This window comes from Sphaeramia orbicularis, chromosome 12, assembly GCF_902148855.1.
Source record: "Sphaeramia orbicularis chromosome 12, fSphaOr1.1, whole genome shotgun sequence".
Lineage (NCBI taxonomy): Eukaryota > Metazoa > Chordata > Actinopteri > Kurtiformes > Apogonidae > Sphaeramia > Sphaeramia orbicularis.
Genome location: NC_043968.1, coordinates 3,314,578 through 3,339,269, shown reverse-complemented (window position 1 = coordinate 3,339,269; position 24,692 = coordinate 3,314,578). Strand labels below are relative to the sequence as shown.

The 24,692-nt window shown below is 34.4% G+C and overlaps 2 protein-coding genes across 2 annotated transcripts in view; one reads left to right on the top strand and one right to left on the bottom strand.

Moving 5' to 3' along the window:
- The window catches only part of c6.2 (complement component 6, duplicate 2), a 32,820-nt gene extending 25,581 nt beyond the window's left edge, over window positions 1-7,239 (top strand). The window contains exons 16-18 of the mRNA XM_030150728.1: window positions 1,725-1,812; window positions 3,355-3,599; window positions 6,761-7,239. Coding sequence (XP_030006588.1) covers window positions 1,725-1,812; window positions 3,355-3,599; window positions 6,761-6,948 — 521 coding nt within the window. The 3' untranslated portion in view covers window positions 6,949-7,239. The remainder of the gene's footprint in view (window positions 1-1,724; window positions 1,813-3,354; window positions 3,600-6,760) is intronic.
- Window positions 7,240-8,610: 1,371 nt separating this feature from the next.
- Window positions 8,611-24,692, bottom strand: part of LOC115430621 (complement component C7-like) — a 29,896-nt gene continuing 13,814 nt past the window's right edge. The window contains exons 9-18 of the mRNA XM_030150729.1: window positions 24,106-24,219; window positions 22,966-23,132; window positions 20,743-20,971; window positions 19,660-19,831; window positions 16,881-16,968; window positions 16,641-16,773; window positions 15,467-15,658; window positions 12,982-13,078; window positions 12,517-12,692; window positions 8,611-9,029 (exon numbers count right to left, since the gene is read on the bottom strand). Coding sequence (XP_030006589.1) covers window positions 8,854-9,029; window positions 12,517-12,692; window positions 12,982-13,078; window positions 15,467-15,658; window positions 16,641-16,773; window positions 16,881-16,968; window positions 19,660-19,831; window positions 20,743-20,971; window positions 22,966-23,132; window positions 24,106-24,219 — 1,544 coding nt within the window. The 3' untranslated portion in view covers window positions 8,611-8,853. The remainder of the gene's footprint in view (window positions 9,030-12,516; window positions 12,693-12,981; window positions 13,079-15,466; window positions 15,659-16,640; window positions 16,774-16,880; window positions 16,969-19,659; window positions 19,832-20,742; window positions 20,972-22,965; window positions 23,133-24,105; window positions 24,220-24,692) is intronic.

Below are 24,692 nucleotides of genomic sequence, written 5' to 3'. Positions count from 1 at the left end.
CTTATTTAATTTTTATCCCTGCGTTTATTTCTGCGTTGCTTTCTATTTACATTTTCTTTATCTCTTTTCATGTTTATTTCTATATTTTATTTTCATCTGACATCTTATTAATTTATTGTCTTTTTTTATTCATAGTCATATTTACCTCTTTAGTATTCCCCTTTTGCATTTTCATCCTCTATTTATTTCTGCATCACCCATTTATTTGTGTAAATTAAACTTTCAACATATTTTGTTTGGCCTTTCACAAATGGATAAAATAAATCCAGAAAAAAAGATTTTATTATTATTATTATTATTATTGTCAACCTTGTAGTTATTTTTTGCCAAATTTCACATTCATTGCACTAAATTTGCAAACCAGCGTCCAAACATTATTGTTTTTAAAGCCCTTTTCTCCAATTATTTAGACAATTTAAAGAACATCATAAATTCTAAAGCAAATAAAATCAAAAAACTATGTCAAGTGTATAATCTTTTTAAATTTGTATTTATACCTGGAGCATTTTTATGTATAAATATATATATATATATATATATATATATATATATATATATATATATATATATATATAGACATATGTAAGGGTAGAGACTGCGATCTGGAAGGATCGGCGATTCTACCAGTAGAGACTCCGATCGTAGTCTCTACCAGTAGAAACTCCGATCAGAGTCTCTACTGGTAGAAACTCCGATCCTGCCAGTAGAAGGGTTAGGGTTAGGGTTCGGATCGGAGTCTCTACTATTAGAGACTACGATCGGAGTCTCTACTGGTAGAATCGCCGATCCTACCAGATCGCAGTCTCTACCATTACATATATATATATATATATATATATATATATATATATACATATGTGTATGTATGTATGTATGTATCTTTACTTACATGTGTTTCTATATATTTGAAATGTAAAATATATTGTGATTTTTTTCCATCCTTTTTTGATGTATATTATTATGTATAGATACTGTTCAACTGTTCATTGTTTAAAAAAAAAAAAAGTTATGACATGGACGCCGGAAGTCTGTGTTTTTTTAATATACAGGGTGGGGAAGCAAAATTTACAACGAACGTTTAGTTGTTTTTTCTCAGCAGGCACTACGTCAATTGTTTTGAAACCAAACATATATTGATGTCATAATCATACCTAACACTATTATCCATACCTTTTCAGAAACTTTTGCCCATATGAGTAATCAGGAAAGCAAACGTCAAAGAGTGTGTGATTTGCTGAATGCACTCGTCACACCAAAGGAGATTTCAAAAATAGTTGGAGTGTCCATAAAGACTGTTTATAATGGAAAGAAGAGAATGACTATGAGCAAAACTATTACCAGAAAGTCTGGAAGATACTATTAAAGAAGAATGGGAGAAGTTGTCACCCCAATATTTGAGGAACACTTGCGCAAGTTTCAGGAAGCGTGTGAAGGCAGTTATTGAGAAAGAAGGAGGACACATAGAATAAAAACATTTTCTATTATGTCAATTTTCTTGTGGCAAATAAATTCTCATGACTTTCAATAAACTAATTGGTCATACACTGTCTTTCAATCCCTGCCTCAAATTTATTGTAAATGTTGCTTCCCCACCCTGTATATTTTAACCCCAGATAGTTCAGTAAACAGAAGTACCAGTGCTGACCCAACCTCTTCACTGCTGTCGGCCTTAGAGGCTGTTTGTGAACGGAACATCACGTCTGTTGTTATTTCCTGTTTTTCAGAGAAGCCGTTCGACCCCGAGGCTGGCTGTGGTCCAGGACAGAAGATGCAGAACTCTGAATGTGTTTGTATCCAGAGGGAAAGCTGCCTGTGAGGATCAGATCTGATTTACTTCAGTTTTATCTAAACACAACATGAACCCAGAAAGACCCACAGCTACTTTTGTGACAGTTCCCAAATGAATTTTTCCTCTAGATTTAACCTTTAAGTGATTTATCACCATTTATTCTAATGTTATCCTTTGTATTTTGCGTGTTTTCAGTGTAAATGTTGTATTTTCCTATATTTAATTCACTGATCATGTAGATGTTGATAAAAACTCAGAGAAAATTCAGAGAAAACTGAAGAAAAAGTGACTTTTCAACAGAATATATCATTACCTGAAAGTGTCCATCCACTGTCCTTTATCAAACCCCATACTTTACTGTTTTTTTAATGTTTCATATTTTATTCATTATGCTGCTTATTTTATTATTTTGTACATTTTCTTATTCTCTTTTGTTCATTTTATTTATTATTTTGGTTGATTTGTTTTAACCCTTGTTACATTTTTTTCCTCAGTTTCCTTAAGTTTGTGGCTTATTTTGTTTGTGTTACTCATTTACTTTATTTTTGTTCAGTTTATTCATTACTTTGGCTGCTTTTGTTCATGTTTATCTTATAGTTTTTTTTTTTGTTTTTTTTTTTTTACTTCATTTTAGTCTATTTTTTGGTTATTTCTACATGTTATTTGCATGTTTTTTATACTTTTTTGTTCATTTTATTTATTAATATTATATATATATATAAAACCAGTGTGTCCATCCACTGTCATTGATCCAACTCCATGGGTTTTACTGGTGAATCTGCTGTTTCCATGGTAACTACGGAGCCTCTGAACATCCAAATGGGTCATATCTGATGACCATGAAAAGACCAATAACTATATTTTACACCAATTATTATTTTGCTTGTTTTTGTTCATTTTGCTAACCTTTTTTATTCTTAATTTTTTTTTTTCACTTTGTGGTTTATTTTGCTCATGTTACTCATTATTAAGTTGGTTTATTAACCATTTTGGTTCAATTTAATCATTACTTTGGCTGTTTTTGTTCATTTTGTTGCTTATTTTGTTATTTTTTTACTTCATTTCAATACATTTTTTGCATAGTTTGTCACGTTATTTATTATTTTGCAGGGTTTGTTTTATGCGTTTTTAGTTCATTTATTCATATTATATATATATAAACCCAGTGTGTCCATCCACTGTCATTGATCCAACTCCATGGGTTTTACTGGTGAATCAATGTTGTAGAAGATGACGGTGTTTCCATGGTAACTATGGAGCCTCTGAACGTCCAAATGGGTCATATCTGATGACCGTGAAAAGATGAAGAACTGTATTTTACACCAATTATTGACATGTATTGATCGGATTAGTGGATCAACAGGTAGATGGTTTTGGTCGGTGGTCCATATTTGGGTCTTTATGGGTTAAGACAAAAATGTCGTAACCTTTGGGAAACTGTAAAATCTTCCCAGTTAAACAGTTTATTATTCAGAGCGTCTTCAGGTGCAGATGTAGAAACTAAAGGACAAAACTGAAAAAGAACATCTCACATGAATGACGTTAACGTTCTTCTCGTTCTCCAGTTCGCAGCCTGACAGTCTCTGCGTCCTGAACACGGACCTCAACGTCACCGTCTCCATGTCCCTCTGCTCCTTCCACGCCGGTCGTTGCCACGGCGACCCTCTCTTTTATGTCGGCCACGGCGTGTGCGACTCTGTGGATCCGTCCAAAGTGGAGTGGGCCCAGTTCAGAGCCCAGGTGGCCTCCAGGAGCTCAGTTCAGGAGGCCTGCGACCTGGACACGTGTTACGAGTGGGAAACCTGCACCGGTCAGTTTCCTACAGTCACCATTTATTTTATTTATGATAATTAATATAAAAATATACATATTGATGAGGTCTAAAATAACCTAATTAATCTAAATCAAATCAATACCATGTACTTAAGTGTAAGAATCTATAGTTTTATTCAAAGTACACTGAACATATTTATTTATTCATGTAAATGTCTATTTGATACTATATTACATTTTGAAAATAGACTTCCCTCTTTAGATTTAATACAATTAGGATGATTTATTTAATTCATGATTATTTTTATTTTGGTAAAACAGGGTTCAGTTAAAAAACAAAACAAAACTCAAATACAGTAACTCATAGAAGTGATGACCTCTTGCTGAAATGTACCATGAAAATAATAATTTAAAAAAACATAAGATGAAGTAAGAAGATGAAAATGACACAAACAATGAAAATAACATGATACGAAAATAATGTAAAGGAAGTAACAAGAAAAAAGCCTCTTTTAGTGTATGTTACTCTTTTTTCATTATACATACATACTGATCAGATCTAAAATAACCTAATTGATCTAAATCAAATCAATACCACATATTTAAGTGTCAGAATCTATAGTTTTATTCAAAGTACATTGAACATATTTATTTATTCACATAAATGTTTATTTGATACTATATTACATTTTGAAAATAGACTTCCTTCTTTAGATTTAATGCATTTGGGGCTATTTATTTTATTCATGATTAGTTTTATTCTGGTAAAACAGGGTTCAGCAAAACAAAATAAAAAAAAAAAATAGATGGAATAAAAACTCATAGAAGTGATGACCTCTTGGTGAAATGTACCATGAAAATAATAATTTAAAAAAAAACATAAGATGACATAAGAAGATGAAAATAACACAATGGAAATAACATGATACGAAAATAATGTAAAGGAAGTAACATGAAAAAAGCCTCTGTTTTAGCGTATATGTTACACTTTTTTTTCATTAGATGTTCACGTTAAATAAAAATAAAGAAGTGCAATTTGAGTTTTTATTCAATATGATGAAAATTATGACAAGATAAAACAGTAAATGGAAACTATAATAAAACCAAGATGGCGTCGTGGACAGACACAGCACCTCGTCCCATTAGAACATTACACAGCTGCAGTTATTGTAAATACGTTTGATTTATATCTTTTATATACTATTATACTTTATCTTTTATATCACTTTATACCACTATATTGTTAAAATTGCACTTAAAAAAAAAGTCAGTTTTTTCAGGTTATTCACATCATTTTTGTTTGGATTGTTTGTAAATCTTGATATTTTCAAAATTTAACTTTTTTTTTTTGCATTAAAACAAAGAGAAAAATTGTTATGAGTTCTAATTATTTATAGGTTATTCTGTTGTCATTTGACTGGTCCGGTCCACTTGAGATCAAACTGGGCTGAATGTGGAACTGAACTAAAATCACTTTGACACCTTTGAACTAGTGAATCAACAGTAAAAAAAAAAAAAATCTTTGAGACTGGGTGGCAGAGAAAAGAAAAGGCGTTGTAATATTTTGGGTTCTGTTGGTAACGTTAAATTGATTTACACATCAGAGTGAAGTTAATTTTGTCGAACAGCCACTACATATATAATATATAATATATAATCTCTGCTCTCAGGATGTTTTCTCTATGACAGTGTTTTTCAACCTTGGGGTCAGGACCCCACGTGGGGTCGCCTGGAATTCAAAATGGGTCACCTGAAATTTCTGGTACTTGATAAAAATAAAAAAAAGAAACGTACTAATAGAAAAATATATGGTGAGTTGAGCGACAATCACATTATATAATAGTCATGACAATGTGAGTGTGAAACTGCAGCACTGTGGTTCTGTTTATCTGTCAAATGTTCACTGTGGTCAGTTTCAGATGCTGCAGCTCTTTCATAATTCATAGTTTGAGTTCTTGTTTGTTCAGTATTAATTGTCCTCCTTGTAAATCACAGCTGAACTGACTGTACATATCCTGACCAAGGAAAATCCAATTCTCACTTTGTGCAGTAATCTACACCTGGATTTACTGCCTCCGTTCAGAATAATATACATTATATAGACTAAATGTCCTCTAAAATTAATATTTATTTGCAACAGAGTATAGCAAACTATTACATGATCAAAAACAAATTAATTTTAGCAAAAAAAAAAAAAGTCTCCATTTTGAATGTCTGGGATCTGTTGAGCTGCATTATGTAATAAATTCCCATTATGTAATAAAAGTTCAAAATGTAATAAGAATGTCACGTCATCTTGTAATAAAGCCGCGTTACGTAATAAGCTGAAGCATTTTGTAATAAACTACGTCAACGCATTATATAGTAATTTTTTTCACATTATGTCGTAACTTATTACAATTTGAGAAATTTATTACAAAATGCACTTGACACATTTTTATTAAAAAAAATTGTAATGACATGGTTCATTATGTGATAACAATCCAAATTGATATACTTTCAGAGCAGTTTAGAAGAAATTAGTAACAGGAGCTACAGGTAATGGAATCAGAACTTTAACCACACAGTTTAAAGATTAATTTAGCACATTGTTATTCTATTGCCGTGTCAGTTGTGTCTGATACAGTATCTTATGATCTTGGAAAAATGTTCCTTGACACCCTCAGATTGAACAGCAAACATTTCTTGTGCGTTTTATCAATTTATGTCACAGAGATAAGCGGCAGTCCATTTTCCTGAAAATAAAAATGTGTCAAGTGCATTTTGTAATAAATTTCTCAAATTGTAATAAGTTGCTACATGATGTGAAAAAATTTACTACATAATGCATTGAGGTAGTTTATTACAAAATGCGTCAGTTTATTATATAATGCAGCTTAAGATGATGTGACATTCTTATTACATTTTGAACTTTTATTACATAATGGGAATTTATTACATAATGCGGTTCAACAGGGTCACCAGAAATTTGTGATGTTAAAATGGGTTCACGAGAGGCTTAGACTTTGAGGATATTTTATGGTCTTTCTAACAGTTTCCCTTGTACCCGTGCTTCTACTGAAGGACAGAACATGTGGACGTTTTCAATCTCTGACCAAATATGAGGTTCAAGTTGAATGTTTGGTGAACATCTCTGCTGTTTCCGTCGTGTCTGGACTCATTTGTGAGCTGAACTCTGTGTGTTTTCTGTGTCCTCAGTGTTGAAGAAGTGTGAGTGTAAAGTCGCTCGGGACTGTCCCAGAGACAGACAGAACCTGTTCTGTGTGGCGCTGACCCGGTCCGGGACCCAGAGGACCCTCAGTCTGAACCTGTGCTCCATGGCCGCCCTCAGATGTTCCAACTACCAGGTGGAGATCCTCAACGAAGGCGACTGTCCCACCACATGATCAACAGCAGCCACGAAAAACACCTGAAAAACTGCACTTCAATGTACATAAGTCAAATGGTTAAAGGTACACTGTATAAAATGGTCTGTTTTTTTTTTTTACTGCACTTTGTTATAGATGTAACTTCAGAGACATTTTAGATATTAGACACACACGGTGTTTTTCTATCAAATTACTATTTTTTTCTCAGAACAAAAGCAGCAGCTGTTCATGGAAATGGAGAGGATTTTCTTTCATGGTTCATGTTCTGATGCAAACGGAGGAAAATGACATGTTTTAATAAATTCATTAAACAAATACTTTGGTTTGTGTTTCATCAGTTCTTAAATAAGACTGTTTCACACTTGATCATGTATTTGTTTTTTTAAACAGTAAGACTTTATTTATCCCACCATGGGGAAATTTCACAGTTAACAGCAGCAACATACAACATATAAGGAATCGCACAGAGAAAGACAGGTAGAAAAACCACACCTGTGAAAATGAAAAATAGAAAGAGAAAAATAAGAAATTTGGTATACATATATATATATATATGTCAAGGCCCAAAACGGAATCTGGCCCGATTCAGAATCGGGCCGGCCCAGAATGGAATTCTATTCTAGGCCGGCCTAGAATGGAATCCTGCCGCTATAATGTTATTTTTATACCATGTTTAATGCAAATAATCCATAATTCCATAATTTGTCATAATTTTACATTTTCAGTCTTACATACCTTGAGTAACTATTGTCAATTTCAGTCGATTTCACTGTACCATATATTGGTGGGGAGTACCACTGGGTTCTATTTGTAAATAAAGTGTATTATAGTTTACAATTAAAATGTTGTTTGTTTCATTTTTTTTTCACATATTTGCAAATTCCATGTATTGATTTTTGTAATAATTTAGATCATTTGCATTAAACATGGTATAAAAATAACATTATAGCAGCAGGATTCCATTCTAGGCCGGCCTAGAATAGAATTCCATTCTGGGCCGGCCCGATTCTGAATCGGGCCAGATTCCATTTTGGGCCTCGACATATATATATACAGGGTGGGGAAGCAAAATTTACAATATTTTGAGGCAGGGATTGAAAGACAGTGTATGACCAATTAGTTTATTGAAAGTCATGAGAATTTATTTGCCACAAGAAAATGTACATAATAGAAAATGTTTTTATTCTATGTGTCCTCTTTCTTTCTCAATAACTGCCTTCACACGCTTCCTGAAACTTGCGCAAGTGTTCCTCAAATATTTGGGAGACAACTTCTCCCATTCTTCTTTAATAGTATCTTCCAGACTTTCTGGTAATAGTTTTGCTCATAGTCATTCTCTTCTTTCCATTATAAACAGTCTTTATGGACACTCCAACTATTTTTCAAAATGAATGAATGAATGAATGTTTTATTTTTGCATAAACATGTGTAATGTTTAAAGAACCCAGAGATACTGAAAGCTGTGACTGTCTTTTTTTTATTGAGAAATACAAAACTGTAAGCACTCAGTTCATATGTTAGTTTTTGTTTTTTTCCCTTCTGTTTGACACTTTGTATGTATAAAAAAAGAAATACAAAAAGGACTCTAATAGACATCATATGTATGAATGGTAATGATGAGATATCTGCTCCTTTTCCAATGAAAACAAAATAAAAAAAAAAAAAAAAGTTCTGAAACACTTAAACATAAACTCCTCCAAAATGTTAGATAATAGACTTTTACACACATATTATTTTTGATAATTCGTACATTTTGGACATAGACTCACATGTGTATGAGTAAAAAACCTGGTAACTCTAAGATGATTAACTCAGTATAATCTGGTTGAAAAAACTCTAAACGTCTGAAACTGTCTGTGACTAAAACTGTACATTTACCCCACACGTTTCCGGATCAGTGTGCGTTCGTCCGTGTTCGTGTTACTATGGACACGCCTCGATGCCGATCACGGCGACCCGCTCCCCTGCACATCGCCGGGCACCGACCTCGCACTCACTGGTCGTCACGGAAACACCATCCTCACCGGAGCTGATGCACAAGGGGGCGGAGTCTGTGGGGCATTCGGATGCTCTCTGGCAAACGCATGTGTTTGTAGAATCTAGAATTAATAAAGAGATGAATCAGGTCAGCATTAATTATTTCATCCTATATTAGAAAAGGGAAGTGGACTCTGTGTGTGTGTGTGTGTGTGTGTGTGTGTGTGTGTGTGTGTGTGTCTCAGGCATCACACAAAATCCAGACAGAGCTAACTGCTGCAGTTTGTCATACTTATGTATTTTTGGTCAAAGAACAGACCAAGGTTATTATTGTAAACGAAAACAAATGAAATGACGTAAACTAGAATTGTAAAAACATTTTCGTTAACTGAAATAAATAAAAACTATAAAAGAAAAAAAAAAAGATAACTAACTGAAACTGTGTTGTGTGCTTACAAAACTAACTAAAACTTATAAAAATTATGGATAAAATTCCTTTTGTTTTCGTCTTTGTCAATGTAGGATTGATACGAAATAAATTTATTTTGCTCTAGCAATCTTAGCTAGCGGCACCATATGACACTTAACAATCCATCACTTCTCGTCACTTGTGGTTTCCAGTCGTCCTCTGGTTCCCACTCTACCTGGAAACATGAAGACTAAAGTTGGGAGAAAGCAGCAGAGTCCTGTCTGGGATTTATGTGAATATGGCGGCGAAAAAGATAAAAGATACGACAAGACTAAAATTAACACTAAAACTAAGCATTTAGAAAAAAAATGAAAACTAATAAAAACTAGCAAACCTGCTCTAAAAACGAATTAAAACTAACTGAATTTGAGAAAAAAAAGTCAAAACTAAATAAAACTAAACTTTAATGAAAAATCCATAACTATTATAATCTTGGAACAGACTAGTGAAAACGGCACGTTGATAGGACCAATATTTTGGGAGATATTAGTAATTTTGGAAAACAACAACCTTACCCAGAAACATAGAATCGTCACTGAAGTGGGTTACCTAGCAACAGATAAACAATAAGGCCCCGTCTGAAACAGCTTTTATCCAGAGGCAGTTAGAATAATGAACTCTTGCTGAACTTGAGCCCAGAATGCACTTTAAATTGGCACTTTACTGCTGTGTGCTTTAGAAATGAAACTTTTTTAGTTATTTATAGGTAAATTTTTTTTTTGGGGGGGGGGGGGTATGGTTATTGCTATTTTATATCAGTATTTTATTATTTTTATCAGTAATTTACACTATTTACTAAATGCTGCTGACAGTCAGGGACCTGAGTACAATGTTTCGTTTCTGTGTATTTTTATACGCTGAAATGACAAATAAACTTCAATCTGAATCTTGAATCTGACGTTGCCATGGTGTCAAATTTCATGGGTAGAAACAGACATGCCAGCTGAGAGGTTATTCAACTGAAAATACCAGTGATGTCATGTATTTTTTGGACATACAGTGTAACCCGGACTGTACATGTCAAACATATCAAAGGTGTCAGACTCCTTTTAGTTCAGGGGGACACATTCAGCTAAATTTGATCTGAAGTGGGCCTGACCAGTGAAATAATAACATAATAATATATAGATAATGTTTACTCCAAACGCTCCTCTACGTTTTAAGAGTGAAAAAAGTTAAATTATGCGATGAAAATGTTTGCATCTACCAACTGACCTTTAGAACAGTGTTAATGACATGAACAAACTGAAGTTTCTTAAGAAAACTAAGTGCAATTTTAACAATGTTCTGCCTCAGTTTATCATTTACACATGTACATTATAACTTACAGATCACAGTGGATCTACAAATATACAAAACATTTAATAACAGACAGAATATTGGTAAAATTGCACTTCAGACATTTCAGCATGTTCATACTTGTTCAGGTTGTTTGGGTTTTAGTGAAATAATAGTGTGTTTTAGTGTAAATGCAGTAAAATGACATGAAAATGTTTATATTTACAAAGAAAAATTTGGAGTTGTGAGTATTTACAGGTTATTATGATAGTATTTTACTGATCCGACCCCCTGGAGATTAACCTCCTCAGACCCAGCTATGGGTTTTCTGTCCACATTGTGGACAAGAGTTTCACAACTTTATTCAAAAAAAAAAAAAGAAGAAAACTGTCCACCACAAAGGACATTCCATAAAAAATTTAAAAACAGCATCTGAAAAAACTGTTGCATCATGATGTTTCCAGTATAGGCACTTATTTAATAAAAAACAAAAAAAGCTTGTATTTTGCTGACATTTCCTGGGTCTTTGGAGGTTAAATTGGTCTGTACGTGGAAATGATTTATATCTTCTGTGTAATTTTTGCATTTTATAAATTCATCCCAGGGGCCAGACCGGACCCTTTAGTGCACAGGTGTCAAACATGCGGCCCGGGGGCCAAATCCGGCCCGCCAAAGGGTCCAATCTGGCCCGTGGGATGAATTTGTGAGTAATTAACAATCAGTGGTGTCAAAATCATTTTAATTCAGGTTCCACATACAAATGCATACAGACCAATTAGTTCTCAAGTGGGTCAGATCAGTAAAATATTATCATAATATCCTATAAATAATGATAACTGCAAAATTTCTCTTTGTTTTAGTGTAAAAAAAATTAAATCACATGAAAATATTTACATTAACAAGCTATACTTTTACAAAAAAACTGAATAACTTGAACAAATATGAACAACCTGAAATGTTTTAAGAGAAGTAAATGCAATTTTACCAACATTGTGTTATTAAATGTTATGTGTATTTGTAGATCCACTGTGATCTGTAAGTTATGATGTACACATGTAAATGATAAACTGAGGCAGAATATTTTTTTAAATTGCACTTATTTTTCTTAAGACATTTCAAGTTCTTCCTATTTTTAAGGAAACTTTGTAGATGTAAACATTATCATAACTTAATTTACCTTTTTTTTTTTTTACTGTTATTATTTTACTAGTCCGGCCCACTTGAGATCATATTGGGCTGGATGTGGCCCCTGAACTAAAATGAGTTTGACACCCCTGCTTTAGTGGGTCAGATTTGGCCCCCGGGCCACATGTTTAAGACCTCTGCTCTAAATCTTTGGTTCTGACCGGACTCACCTAGGGTTGTTAGAAAATATCGGTTCTGCAATTTATCGTGTTATTTCATTTCACAATACTGTATCGATATTAAAAAGTACTGTATCGATATTTTTAGGTATTTATTCAAATGCAGATATGGCGGAGGTTCTTTTTGTTTTTCTTTATTGTTTCTATCTTATTTACTATTATTTAACACTGTTTTATTAAATAATGGTTATTTGAAGCATCCTAAAAGCACTTTTTACTGTCTGAGAGGCAGATGGTAGTTCTTTGGAAACTAGAAGAATTCGAAAAATGTTGTGATATAGTATTAGATCCTGTTCTGAACTAAAAATATGTTTTGTATTTGTACATAGTTCTGCTGTAATTCAATCCTTCCAGGAAATATTCTTTAAAAAAAGAAACAAACAAAAAACTGCCTCTTCAACAGTATCATGATATATCGTGATATATCACATCGTGATCCTAGTATTGTGATCTGTATCGTATCTCCAGATTCTTGTATATACATAACCCTAGACTCACCGTCACAGAGCGTCCCTGGTCCACAGCTGCTGCAGGACGTCTCGTCTGGCCACTGACACTCGCTGTCATTGGTCAAAGTGAAGCTCCGCCCCACGCAGCGCAGCGCCCCCAGCTGACAAACACTGAGCAAACGCGGTCGACTCGAGCTGACTTTAGCGCACAACAGTAGTGACGTCCTGAAAGGAAGATAAAGACGGAGAAAACACTTCAACTACCATGAGTTTTTATTGGTTTCAAATCCTGTGGTTTATTTCTAGACTTTTTATCTATATTTTTACCCGTTCTGACTGAGTATATTTATTCTATTATGAATGTATTTATGTTATTTGATCGATGGATGTGTACTTGTGTGTTGCTCCCACTGTTGCACGACAATTGCACCATTGGAGACAAAGAAAGGTATTGATTGACTGACTGATTTTACAACCTCCCTATGCTCTTCATGTGTGAAATGCAGAAACTTACGGGCACTCGAATGGCATTTTGCAGACACACCCACGTTCACCTTCGTCTTCCCACAGTTCACACCTGAGGCCTGAGAGAGGAGACGCCGTCGTAGGCGCTGAGGAGGAAACCAGACCACACTGGGTTTAGTTTTTAGGTTTGTTTTTTTTTTTAGTTTAGTTTATTTCAGACACAGACATAATACCAAACATATGGAAGACAAAAATAATAATAATAAACAATACACAAATAAAAAAAATCATTATTATTATTATTGTTGTATGTTATTATTCTACAGACTCATACCTATAAGCTTCTTCTATCCACATATTTATACAAACGGATACTGCCCACCTGTGTTTTCAATACTAACACATGCACACACCAGATAAAATTGTGAATTATGTGATGCATTAATCCTCTGCTGATACAATTACAATGCAATATTTATTCAAATACACATTTTTATAGACTTTCATAGATATACACACTGTTGATATTGTGTCTTTTCATATTTTATGTCTTTTATTTTATTCTGCTTTTAGTTCTATACTTAGTTTATGTTTGTTAAATTTTATATTCTTTTTTTAATTTTACTTTTTTAGTTTTTTATTTTATATTTTTACTATTCTTATTTTCTATTCTATTCTATTTCTTTTTGGGGTTTTTTTTATTAATATTGTTACACTGACTGGAGTAGCACTCCTAATTTCTGTACGCGCTTTGAGGATGCATTCATAGAAAAGCGCTATAGTAATCTAATCTATTATTAGTAGTATTATTATTGTTATTATTATCATTATTATTATTATTATTATTAATAATAATAATAATAATAATAATAATAATAATAATTTCATTGTAATTCACACAATGACAACGTCTATTCTATTCTATTCTATTCTTTTGAGGAAAGTTTTCATCTGAACCTGCATAAATATGCTGTAGATCGTCATCATGGGTTTAAAGTTAGAATAACCAAAGGTCACATACGACACTGATGCATTTTCCTCTCACACTGTGACGTTTGGATCCTAAAACTGTTCAACCCTGAACACACACACGAACAAAAACAGAGCTTTACAAAATCTATACTTAGAGTTTTAAAAAAATAATCATTTCAGTGACATAAACTGGAGTGTTCATGTGGATAAAAGACAAAAATGCAAGAGAAAATATATATATATATATATATTTTTTTTTCAGATGCCTGGCTACCTGTATACGTGGCATGAGTTTATTATGGATGAGATTCAAGAAGGTAAAAGACAGGAGATGTGCTGCCATCTACTGGTGTAAAACGAGAACGGCTCCAGCCAATACTGGAATATGTACAAAAAACATAAGAAAAACTAAAGCGTCTTCTCTATTATTTGACTTTGGTTCGTTTTGTAAACACACAATACACTTTTAATCTTTTAAAGTATGAACAAATATGTACAACCTGAAATGTCTAAAGAAAATTAAGTGCAATTTTAACAATATTCTGCCTGTTATTAAATGTTATTAAATGTTTGTAGAGCTGATCTGTAATGCACATGCATAAATGACAAGTTGAGGCATAATATTGTTAAAATTCTACTTATTTTCCTTAAAAAAAAGTCTTTTTTTTCAGGTTATTCACATCTTTTAGTCTGGATAGTTTGTAAATCTAAAAATTTTTATGATTTCTTTTTTTTTACATTAAAACAAAGACAATAATTTATAGTTGTTATTAATTATAGGTTATGTGGTGGATCCCTTGCCATTACCATCTTGTATTAGTAGTTTTTGTTTCATGCGTTTTTAAGTTACAGTTAATGATTCCATAACACAGTTTAGTTGAAGTATTTTATGTAAACATTCTAATGTGGGTGCACACATATTAGTTATGTTTGAATTATTTACTGACATGGTTCTTCACTTGCAGACGAAAGACCAGAAAAAGGGGCGTGGCTAGTATTTAAGACGGAGGAAGGAACTACTGTCACAAGACTGGGGGGGCACTGTTTGTTTCTTTGTGTTAATTTAGTTGCTTAAATTCTTGGTTTAAATCTCAAGGGTTTCACACAGTTAGTATTTTGTGTCTAGTTCTGATTATTTGTTTTTTATGTTAGTTTGACTAAGTTAACGGGTTAGCTTAATTTCATAGTGTAATGCCTCCCCCTTGTGTTTGATTTGGGTTAGTCCCTTTCTATTTAAGCCCACCTTGGTTCTTAGTTTGGGTCAGTTTTTGTTCTGTTGCAGTTTGGTTTAGTTGACATCAGTTGGGCACATCTTTGTCCATTTTGTTAACTGACATTTTTGGAGCTTGTGTTAACATTTTCTAACTTTATTAAATTATCATGTTCCTAATTTTACCACCTTTGTCCTGGTCCTTATGTTTGGTCCTCTACAGGTTATTATGTTATTATTTTACTGGTCCAACCCAGTGGGAATCGAAATGTACTGAATGTGGAAGCTGAACTAAAATGAGTTGGACCGCCCTGGTTTAAGGCCATAATGTTTGACTGTCATCTACACTTACCTGCTTCACAGTACGCGCCCTCTGGTGACGGAGACCACTGCAGACTGGGGCTGCACATGGTCTGGGACACGCCGCCCTCCAGGACTGTCCCTGGGGGACAGGACAGGGAGATACTGTCTCCGATGTCATAGGTGGATTTAGAGGGCGTGGCTGTGATGTCAGAGTTGAGCTGAGGACGCCAACACGAAGAACCTGAGACACGAAAAGAGGGTGAAACAAGGAAAATGTCTGTGAGGTCCAAGTTCTACCATGGAAGTAGATCCTTTAGGTCACAGGTGTCAAACATGCGGCCCGGGGGCCAAATCCAGCCCGCCAAAGCGTTCAATCCAGCCCCTGAGATGAATTTGTGAAATGTAAAAATTACACTTAAGATATTAATAATCAAGGATGCATAAATCATTTTAGGTCATTTCAGTCTACAGTGGATCAGACCAGTAAAATACTTTCATAGTAACCTATAAATAATGAAAACTGTAAATTTGTCTCTTTGTTTTAGTGTAAAAAAAGTAAAATTACACAAAAATGTTTGCATTTACAGACAAGTCTTTAACAAAAAAATGTGAATATCTGAAATGTCTTGCAAGAAGTCTGTGGAATTTTAATAATATTCTCCCTGTTATTTAACGGTTTGTGTATTTGTAGATCCACTGTGATCTGTAAGTTGTGATTCACATGTATAAATGATCAACTAAGCAGTAATATTGTTAACATTGCACTTATTTTATATAGATCTCTCTTGGCAGAGGTCCGCACTCTCCGAGTGCTTCTCTTGTTTCTTCATGTTATTTACAGGTTTTTATCCTTTTTTTTCATTTTATTTATTAATATTATATATATATAAACCCAGTGTGTCCATTCACTGTCACTGATCCAACTCCATGGGTTTTACTGGTGAATCACTGTTGTAGAAGATGATGGTGTTTCCATGGTAACTACAGAGCCTCCGAACATCCAAATGGGTCATATCTGATGACCATGAAAAGATGAAGAACTGTATTTACACCAATTACTGACATGTATTGATAGAATTAATGGATTAACAGGTATTAAACAGTTTAGATCAGTAGATGGTTTTGGGTCTTTATGGGTTAATTTAGACAAAAAGAAAAAAGACATGAGGAAATTTCACATACACAACACCAAAACCTGTGTCTGTTCAGCACTGAAGACATACTTTTACAAACCATGGCTCCTTTGCTCCACGTTTGGTTTTGGAGGCATTCAGCCACGGCGTTTCCACTGAGATAAAAACCACTAACACACGAGTATTCCACGGTGTTTCCCACCACGTACGTTTCTCTGGGATTCTGATGAAAACACAGAAATTCACTTAAAAACTTCCATGTAATTCTGAGATGGAAAGGAGCTATAATTCTAAGTTAAATGTGTTTTTTGTAGAAATGGTTTGTCTCACCTGGATAAATCCGTTACTGAGGTGAGGAGGATGTCCACATGTCACTGGTGGAGGCACAGACAGACCGAAACACTGAGGTTCCATCGTCCTGCACAAAAAAAGAAAAAGAAAAATGTTAAAGGAAATAAGATCCGATTTAGAGTCATGTGGTTCAGGTAGTGTCAGTTTATTACTACTTCATCTGCCAGTATGCTGGAATAAAATACAATAGACTGGGGGTTGTAAGGATGGATAAGTATGTATATGTGTATATATATATATGTGTATATATATATATATATATATATATATATATATATATATATATATATATATATATATACACACATATGTACAGGCGTGTATGTGTATATATGTTTGTATATGTGTATGTATGTGTACATGTGTGTTTGTATGTATGTATATATCTGTGTATGAATATGTATTTACATATTAGGGATGTAACGATTACCGATATAACAATAAACCGTGGTAAAATTGCAGATGGTTAGTATTACTGTTTAAATTGTAATTCTCATGATAATCGTGTTTGATTACCGCACTTTTCCAGAGAAAACACCTATGTAAAGATCTGCTTTTATGTCAAATATTTGAGTATAGTTTTAATTTATTACAATTTTGATTTTCTATACCTAATATTTGGAACCAATATTCACTTTTAAAGTCTTTGAAAAGGTTTGTTAAGCATCTGTGTGTTATTTATGCAATAAATTATATACATTTTTCAAATCGGATTTAAATTTTTTTTTGTGTTTTCTGGCCTTTTATGTTTTTATAGTAGGTTAAAGTGAAAAAAGTAATAGGCAGATGATATAGATGAAGTTGTGCTGGAAAAAAAGATCCCAAACATGGGTATAGTAAACATTTGTTTATATAGTATACACAGACAAAATCAAAAGGACTGAAAAACGGACAAAATAGGCTCAGACCACTAAGGGTTAATACTTGAATATTTCTGCTGAGAGAAAGTGCACTGTGCCAGTTATTTTATTTGGTTATTTGTTTTTTGTTTTTATTCAAAATACAGCTTGGTTAAATTATTTCAGTGTGTGTATCAGTACTTTTTGAACATTTTGAGCACAATTTCAACAATACCGCGATAATAATGATAACCATGATAATTTTGGTCACAATAACTGTGATATGAAATTTTCATATCGTAACATCCTTATTACATATATGTGTTAATGTATTATGTGTTTAGGTAAATCATATTATTTTAGTTCATAATAATATAAAGATAGAAACCAAATTATTTAATAAGTATCAGTCATATTATAGTATATAGTACAGATATGCCTAGACTAGGAAGGTTATTACAGTTATTAATTATATAAGAAGAAGGGGTGGGAGTTTATAAGTTATACTTCTTCTCACTCCTTTTCAAATATGTATTATATGTCTTATGTTTAAGTGTTTTGTTTATTTATTTTCTTCTGTTTTGACAATCATATTTGAAATAAAAACATCAATCAATCAATTTTATCTGAAATAAAACCTAATGCTGTGTTTAACTGGTTCAAATGATTTTGTACTAAATAAATACACATTTTCTTTTTTTTTTTTGAAAGATTGCCTAATTTCAAATCAAATCCAATTGTATTTATATATTTCTACATATTTGTGGTACTGAAATCCATGATTAGCTCACTAGCTAGTATTGACGACTATCTACTGGCAAATTCATTCAACAAAACAATACACAATTACATGTATAGAAGGTATCAGATGAATCACATGAATAAATATACCCCGAATGTCTCTACAATTAAAAGGCCTATGCAGAACGGCAGCCAAATCAATGTAGAACCTCCCACACACACACACACACACACACACACACACACACACACACTAATTACATGGTCAAACACCCTTTTTCTTGTTTTAGAAAAAATGTTATAGAAAAAAACATGTGTCTTGTGTGATGACCCCCAGACTCCTCACCCATTGGTTTATCCCTCTCAGATCCCGCCCACAGAGGTCCTTCTAATCGCCAAAAGCACATAATCTGTGCATTGCTGTGCTAATGTCAAAATATTTTTCATAGTTTGTTTTTCACTTTTTTTTAAAAAAATAGATTTTTTTTTGTATTTCACCAACTTTGGCCATAAATAAAAATACCAAATACTCAATACTTGTCATATTTTTTTTAACCCTTTCAGTGTTATGTTTGTAATGTAAACAAACCATAGTTTTGATGCAAAAAACACTTTTTTTCTCTTTCAATAAACTACATAAAAAATTTATTACGTGGGTTTTTTAAAATTATTTTTTCATCCTGGCATATGCATTATTATTTTTTGTGCTAGGTCAAATGTTAGATGCTGAAATGTGTCAGTGTGCATTTTGTACTCACTTGGTAGAAGGGTGTTTGTGTAGGAGCTTAACATTGTTTACACTGTGCTGATTTTAGAGGCTGGGTCAGAATTGTAAAAATCATGCAAAAATGACCAACTTTTGAATTCTGACCTAAGACAAATTGTGAAAAATAATATGACCTTTTATAACATACAGCTCAAAGTGTGCCTAATATGCACACTCGGATACTGGAAGGTTAAGTCCTCCAGAAACATAAGTAAAACACCTGAACCCAGATGGCACCAAAGCACTCTGAACACCCCGCAGAAACATCAGAGTATTGCTTTATGGTTTTCTCAAGTGTTTCCTCATTGGATTATCAAGGCCCAGGATGGATTAGAAGAATCAGATCCATCCTGTTGTGAAGGTGTTAGTGTGATGGACGTGACTTGAACCCAGATTGAGTTGGTGTCCTCACTGTAAGTGCTGGACTTCTGGGTCTTCACAGGGTTCCTGCTCCACCTGTGGCCCGGTGCAGTGGAGGCCTCCTCCGCTGGGGGCTGGGTTGTTGCAGCTCCGACTTCTTGACCTTTGACCCCCAGAGCATGACCCCCAGGAGGACCAGCAGCTCCAGCTGCCATCAGTCACACCTGAGCAGAAAAATTAAGAGGTTTCATGGTCTTATTCGTTACGAACTAGCATGAAGTCAAACTAATTTCAGGACCAAAATCTGCCTTTTTTATTGTGATAATTATCAGTTTCAACTGATACGAACATTTTCATCGTAATATTTTTTGTCATCATCCAGTTAAGTAATAGCATTTTACTTTTGGAGGTTGAATTCAATCATTTAGAGGGACTAAATGACTAACTTCCTTTTTTTCCATATCTTTTTATTTTATTTTTTACATAATAAACAAAAATACCCATCCCAACGTACCCATCCCCCCCACCATCCCCTACCCTAAGGGAGAGATAAATAAAAATAAAAATAAATAAAAATAAGAATAAAAATAAAAATATGTCCCCGATTTCCTGAGTGCTCTGCCCAAGGGATCAGTTAAATTCTACCTAATCTAATCTAATCTAATCTAATCTAGTTGTAACGTCACTGTCAACACATGCACTCTAGCCAAATAATGATAAAGATAGTGACCAACAACTCTATTCCATATTTTTTCATCCAGACTTATTATAGCTGATAGTTTTGTGTTGGTCTGGTGGTTTTTCATCCATCTGTGTTGTTTATATATGCTGTTGACTGATCAAAGGTGCATTTTCTGAAACTTTCTGAGAAAAGGCAGTGGAAAAAAAAAGCTAAGATCAATAATAAATAGCACTTTTTGATAAGAGATATCTGACTTTTAATGATCATAGTATGTGAAAGTGTCAAACCAACGTTTATCAACTGAATTACGAAGTGAAACATAATCTAGACCAATAAAATACATGTATGTTATTTTGCTGTGAAGACAGTCATGTGTTACTTAAATGCTGGGTTTGAATGTACTCTTGGACCTGGACTGACCCCCCTCAGATCGTCCAGGGGTCGGTGGTTTACCTGCTGGTTCTCCGATCACGGCGCCCACTTCGCAGGCCGGTCCTGAGGTTCCGGGTCGACAGACGCAGCTGCACTGGGACCCCGTCAGCAGCGGGCGCCCGTTGTTCCGACAGGGCCGACAACGACACGGATGCTCCTCCTCCAGGTACTGCTCTGTGGCTCTTTTCAGGTGGAGCTTCTTCAGGCCGGCACACTGCACCTCCTTCACCAGCTCATACAGAGGACGCAGCTGGAGGACACAGTACACATTCACAATGTTTATCTGGTTTAGGTACAGGTACGTACTCCGCTGTATAAAATCTAAAACTAAAATCCCTGAAAAATGAGCTGTTAGAGCAGGGGTGTCAAACATGCAGCCCGTGGGCCAAAACCAGACCATGTACGGTTCCAATCCGGCCCATGGGATGAATTTTGAAAGTGCAAAAATTACACTGAAGATATTAACAGACAAGAGTGTTGAAGTGGTTTTAGTTAAGATTCCACATACAGAACAATGTGATCAAAATAACCTTGAAATAATGACTCCAAATTCTCTACATTCAGATTTATCCTTTTCCCGTTCATTTAAAATGACTTTGAATGTATTTACAGATTCCAGCTCCTTCAGTTTTAGTTCCTTCTGTAGGTTTTTCCAGACAATGGAACCAGAACAGTTAAAAGCTTTCTTTCCCAATTCAGTTCAGACTTTTGGAGCATACAGAGCAGTGGTTCCCAAACTTTTTTGGCTAGTGACCCCATTTTAACATCACAAATTTCTGGCGACCCCAGACATTCAAAACAGAGACATTTTTTTGCTAAAATTAATTTGTTTTTGATCATGTAATAGTTTGCTATACTATGTTGCAAATAAACATTAATTTTAGGGGACATTTAGTCTATATAATGTATATTATTCTGGACGGAGGCAGTAAATCCAGGTGTAGATTACTGCACAAAGGGAGAGTTTGATTTTCCTTGGTCAGGATATGTACAGTCAGTCCAGCTGTGATTTACAAGGAGGACAATTAATACTGAACAAACAAGAACTCAAACTATGAATTATGAAAGAGCTGCAGCATCTGAAACTGACCACAATGAACATTTGACAGATGAACAGAACCACAGTGCTGCAGTTTCAGAACCACAGTTTGTCTGTTATGGATTGGGATTGTCTCTGTCAACTCAACATACATTTTTATTAGTAAGTTTTTTTTTTTTTGTTTGTTTTTTAGCAATTACTAGAAATAGACGACTACGGATGTAATGATTACCTGATTAATGATAAACCGCAGTAAAATTCCTGACAGTTAATATTAGTTTAAATTCTAATTATCATGATAATTATGTTTGATTACTGCAAAGAGAGAGACAGACAGAGAGAGAGAGAGACTATCTATCTATCTATGAAAAGAAAGTAAAACAACTCAAACTTGATATGGAAAATGGTCAAACAATGGCCATAAGGTGCCATCTTTAATGCACATTTGTTTGTTTGATATTAACATGTTAATATTTGAATGTTTCTACCAACAGAAAGTACATTGTGCCAATGATTTTATTTGGGTTTTTTTGTTGTTGTTGTTTCAAAATACAACGTGGTTAAATTATTTCAGCGTGTATATAAGTACTTTTTGAACATTTTGAGCACATTTCAACAATACCACAATAATAATGATAACCGTGATAATTTTAGTCACAATAACTGTGATATGAAATTTTCATATCGTTACATGCAACCCCATTTGAATTCCAGGCGACCCCATGTGGGGTCCCGGCCCCAAGGTTGAAAATCACTGTCATAGAGAAAACATCCAGGGAGCAGAGATTAGAATTATTGAAGTCATTGAATATTATGTCATTATCTGTAATTTCCCAGGTTGGGACGGACGGACGGACGGACGGACGGACGGACGGACGGACGGACGGACGGACGGACGGACGGACGGACGGACGGACGGACGGACGGACGGACGGACGGACGGACGGACGGACGGACGGACGGACGGACGGACGGACGGACAGACAGACAGACAGACAGACAGACAGACAGACAGACAGACAGACAGACAGACAGACAGACAGACAGACAGACAGACAGATAGATAGATAGATAGATAGATAGATAGATAGATAGATAGATAGATAGATAGATAGATAGAGTCCATCTATCTACGTTAGATCTCCAGTAAAGTCGACCTGCTGTAACAGGTGACATGAACATGAACAGCTCAGTGCTGGTCGTACCTTCCGGTCGATGACTTGAGGGAAGTCTCTAACAGACGAGGCCCAGTTGTCGTAGGTCTCTCCGTTGGCTTCTGGGTTTTCCAGATCCAGAACCATCAGAGCACTGATGAACGATGGATCTCCTCCGAAAACATTGACCTTTATTGGCAGTTTGTTTACGGTGTGTCCTGCAGAGAAACAGGGCTGTGTATTGGCAAGAATCTGGTGATACAATACAAATCACAATACTAGGATCACGATACGATATATCATGATACTGTTGAAAAGGCCTTTTTTTTCCTTTCTTTTTTTAAATGCTTATTTCCTGGAAGAATTGAATGACACCAGAAATCTGCACAAATACTAAACACAATTTTATTTGATCAGAACAGGATCTGATGCTATATCACAAAATGTTCCTGTGTTCAAACTTAAATTATTTTTTTTACAGACATTACAGTTTAAGATCCTGTTCAAATGTTCATACTCTATTAGCTCAGAACTAACATCAGAACAGTATTTTTGTGCGATCCCAACAAAGGAACTAACAATATTCAATAAAAGAGTGTTAAATAATAATAAATTAGATATAAACAACAAAGAAAACCAAAAAACTAAAATGAACCTCCGCCATGTCTGCATTTGAATGAATACCTAAAAATATCAATACAGTACTTTATAATATCAATATTGTGAAATGAAATATCACGATATATTGCAGAACCGATATTTTCTTACACCCCTACAGAGAAACCAACATCAGCATGGGCTTACAGGGATTATAATATCATCACCTACTCTAAAACACAATTAAACTCCTTAATATGGCATGAAATTAAAACAACACTTCACAGGAATGGTTCAATATGTAAATTCATCTACAATAAACACATGAGAAAATGGATTCTGATGCTTTTAGCTAATTTGATATTAGAAATTAGACCAGACTCTGTAGATAGAAATGTGAGTCTTCTGTCATGGTGCTGTGTGGAGTAGTGATTCCAGGTCACATTATCGATGAAGAATACAGTAAAAGATGAAAGGCTTCTGTTGACTGAAACATGTCCATAGACAGTGTATGGTACATTTCATTTTTCATTTCTTTTATTCGTTTATTTCGAGCATGTACAGAATACTGTCATTTACAGACCATCCACTCACCGTCACGGAAGGACAACGCCTGGGTCAGTTTTTCACAGACGGTTTTGACTTTCTTCCGGAAGAATCGGCGCTTCACTTTCCTCCAACACCTCTGGTATTCCCGATCTGTCGTAGCTTCACACAAACAAGACCGGGGGAAGCAGACGTGTAAAATACAACGCTAACACTTCAATGATAAACAAACCTGGAGATCTGAAAGCATCAATATGTGGTAAAGATGTTAAAATTTTCACACAAAGGATCTTGGAATAAGTGTTATACTACACTTTAAATGTATTTTAACAATATACAGTACTGTGCAGAAGTCTTATTCCACCTTTATCTTTGTTTTTTCACAGTTGAAATGATCATACAGATTTATTTCCCGTTCACTTTTCTTGTGCTACAGCAAGAAAATACATGAAATATGTGCACAGCCTTGAAAGACACAAAAAAAAAACTTCAGTAAATGTGTTGTAAAGGTTAAAGGCACTATTTAGAGTGACCTCTGACCCAAAAACATAGTGGATAATTTTTTGGGCTATTCTCTTTTTTTTTCTTACAGTGGATAGTTTTTTGGGCTAGAGGAAAATTTTTTGGGCTATTCT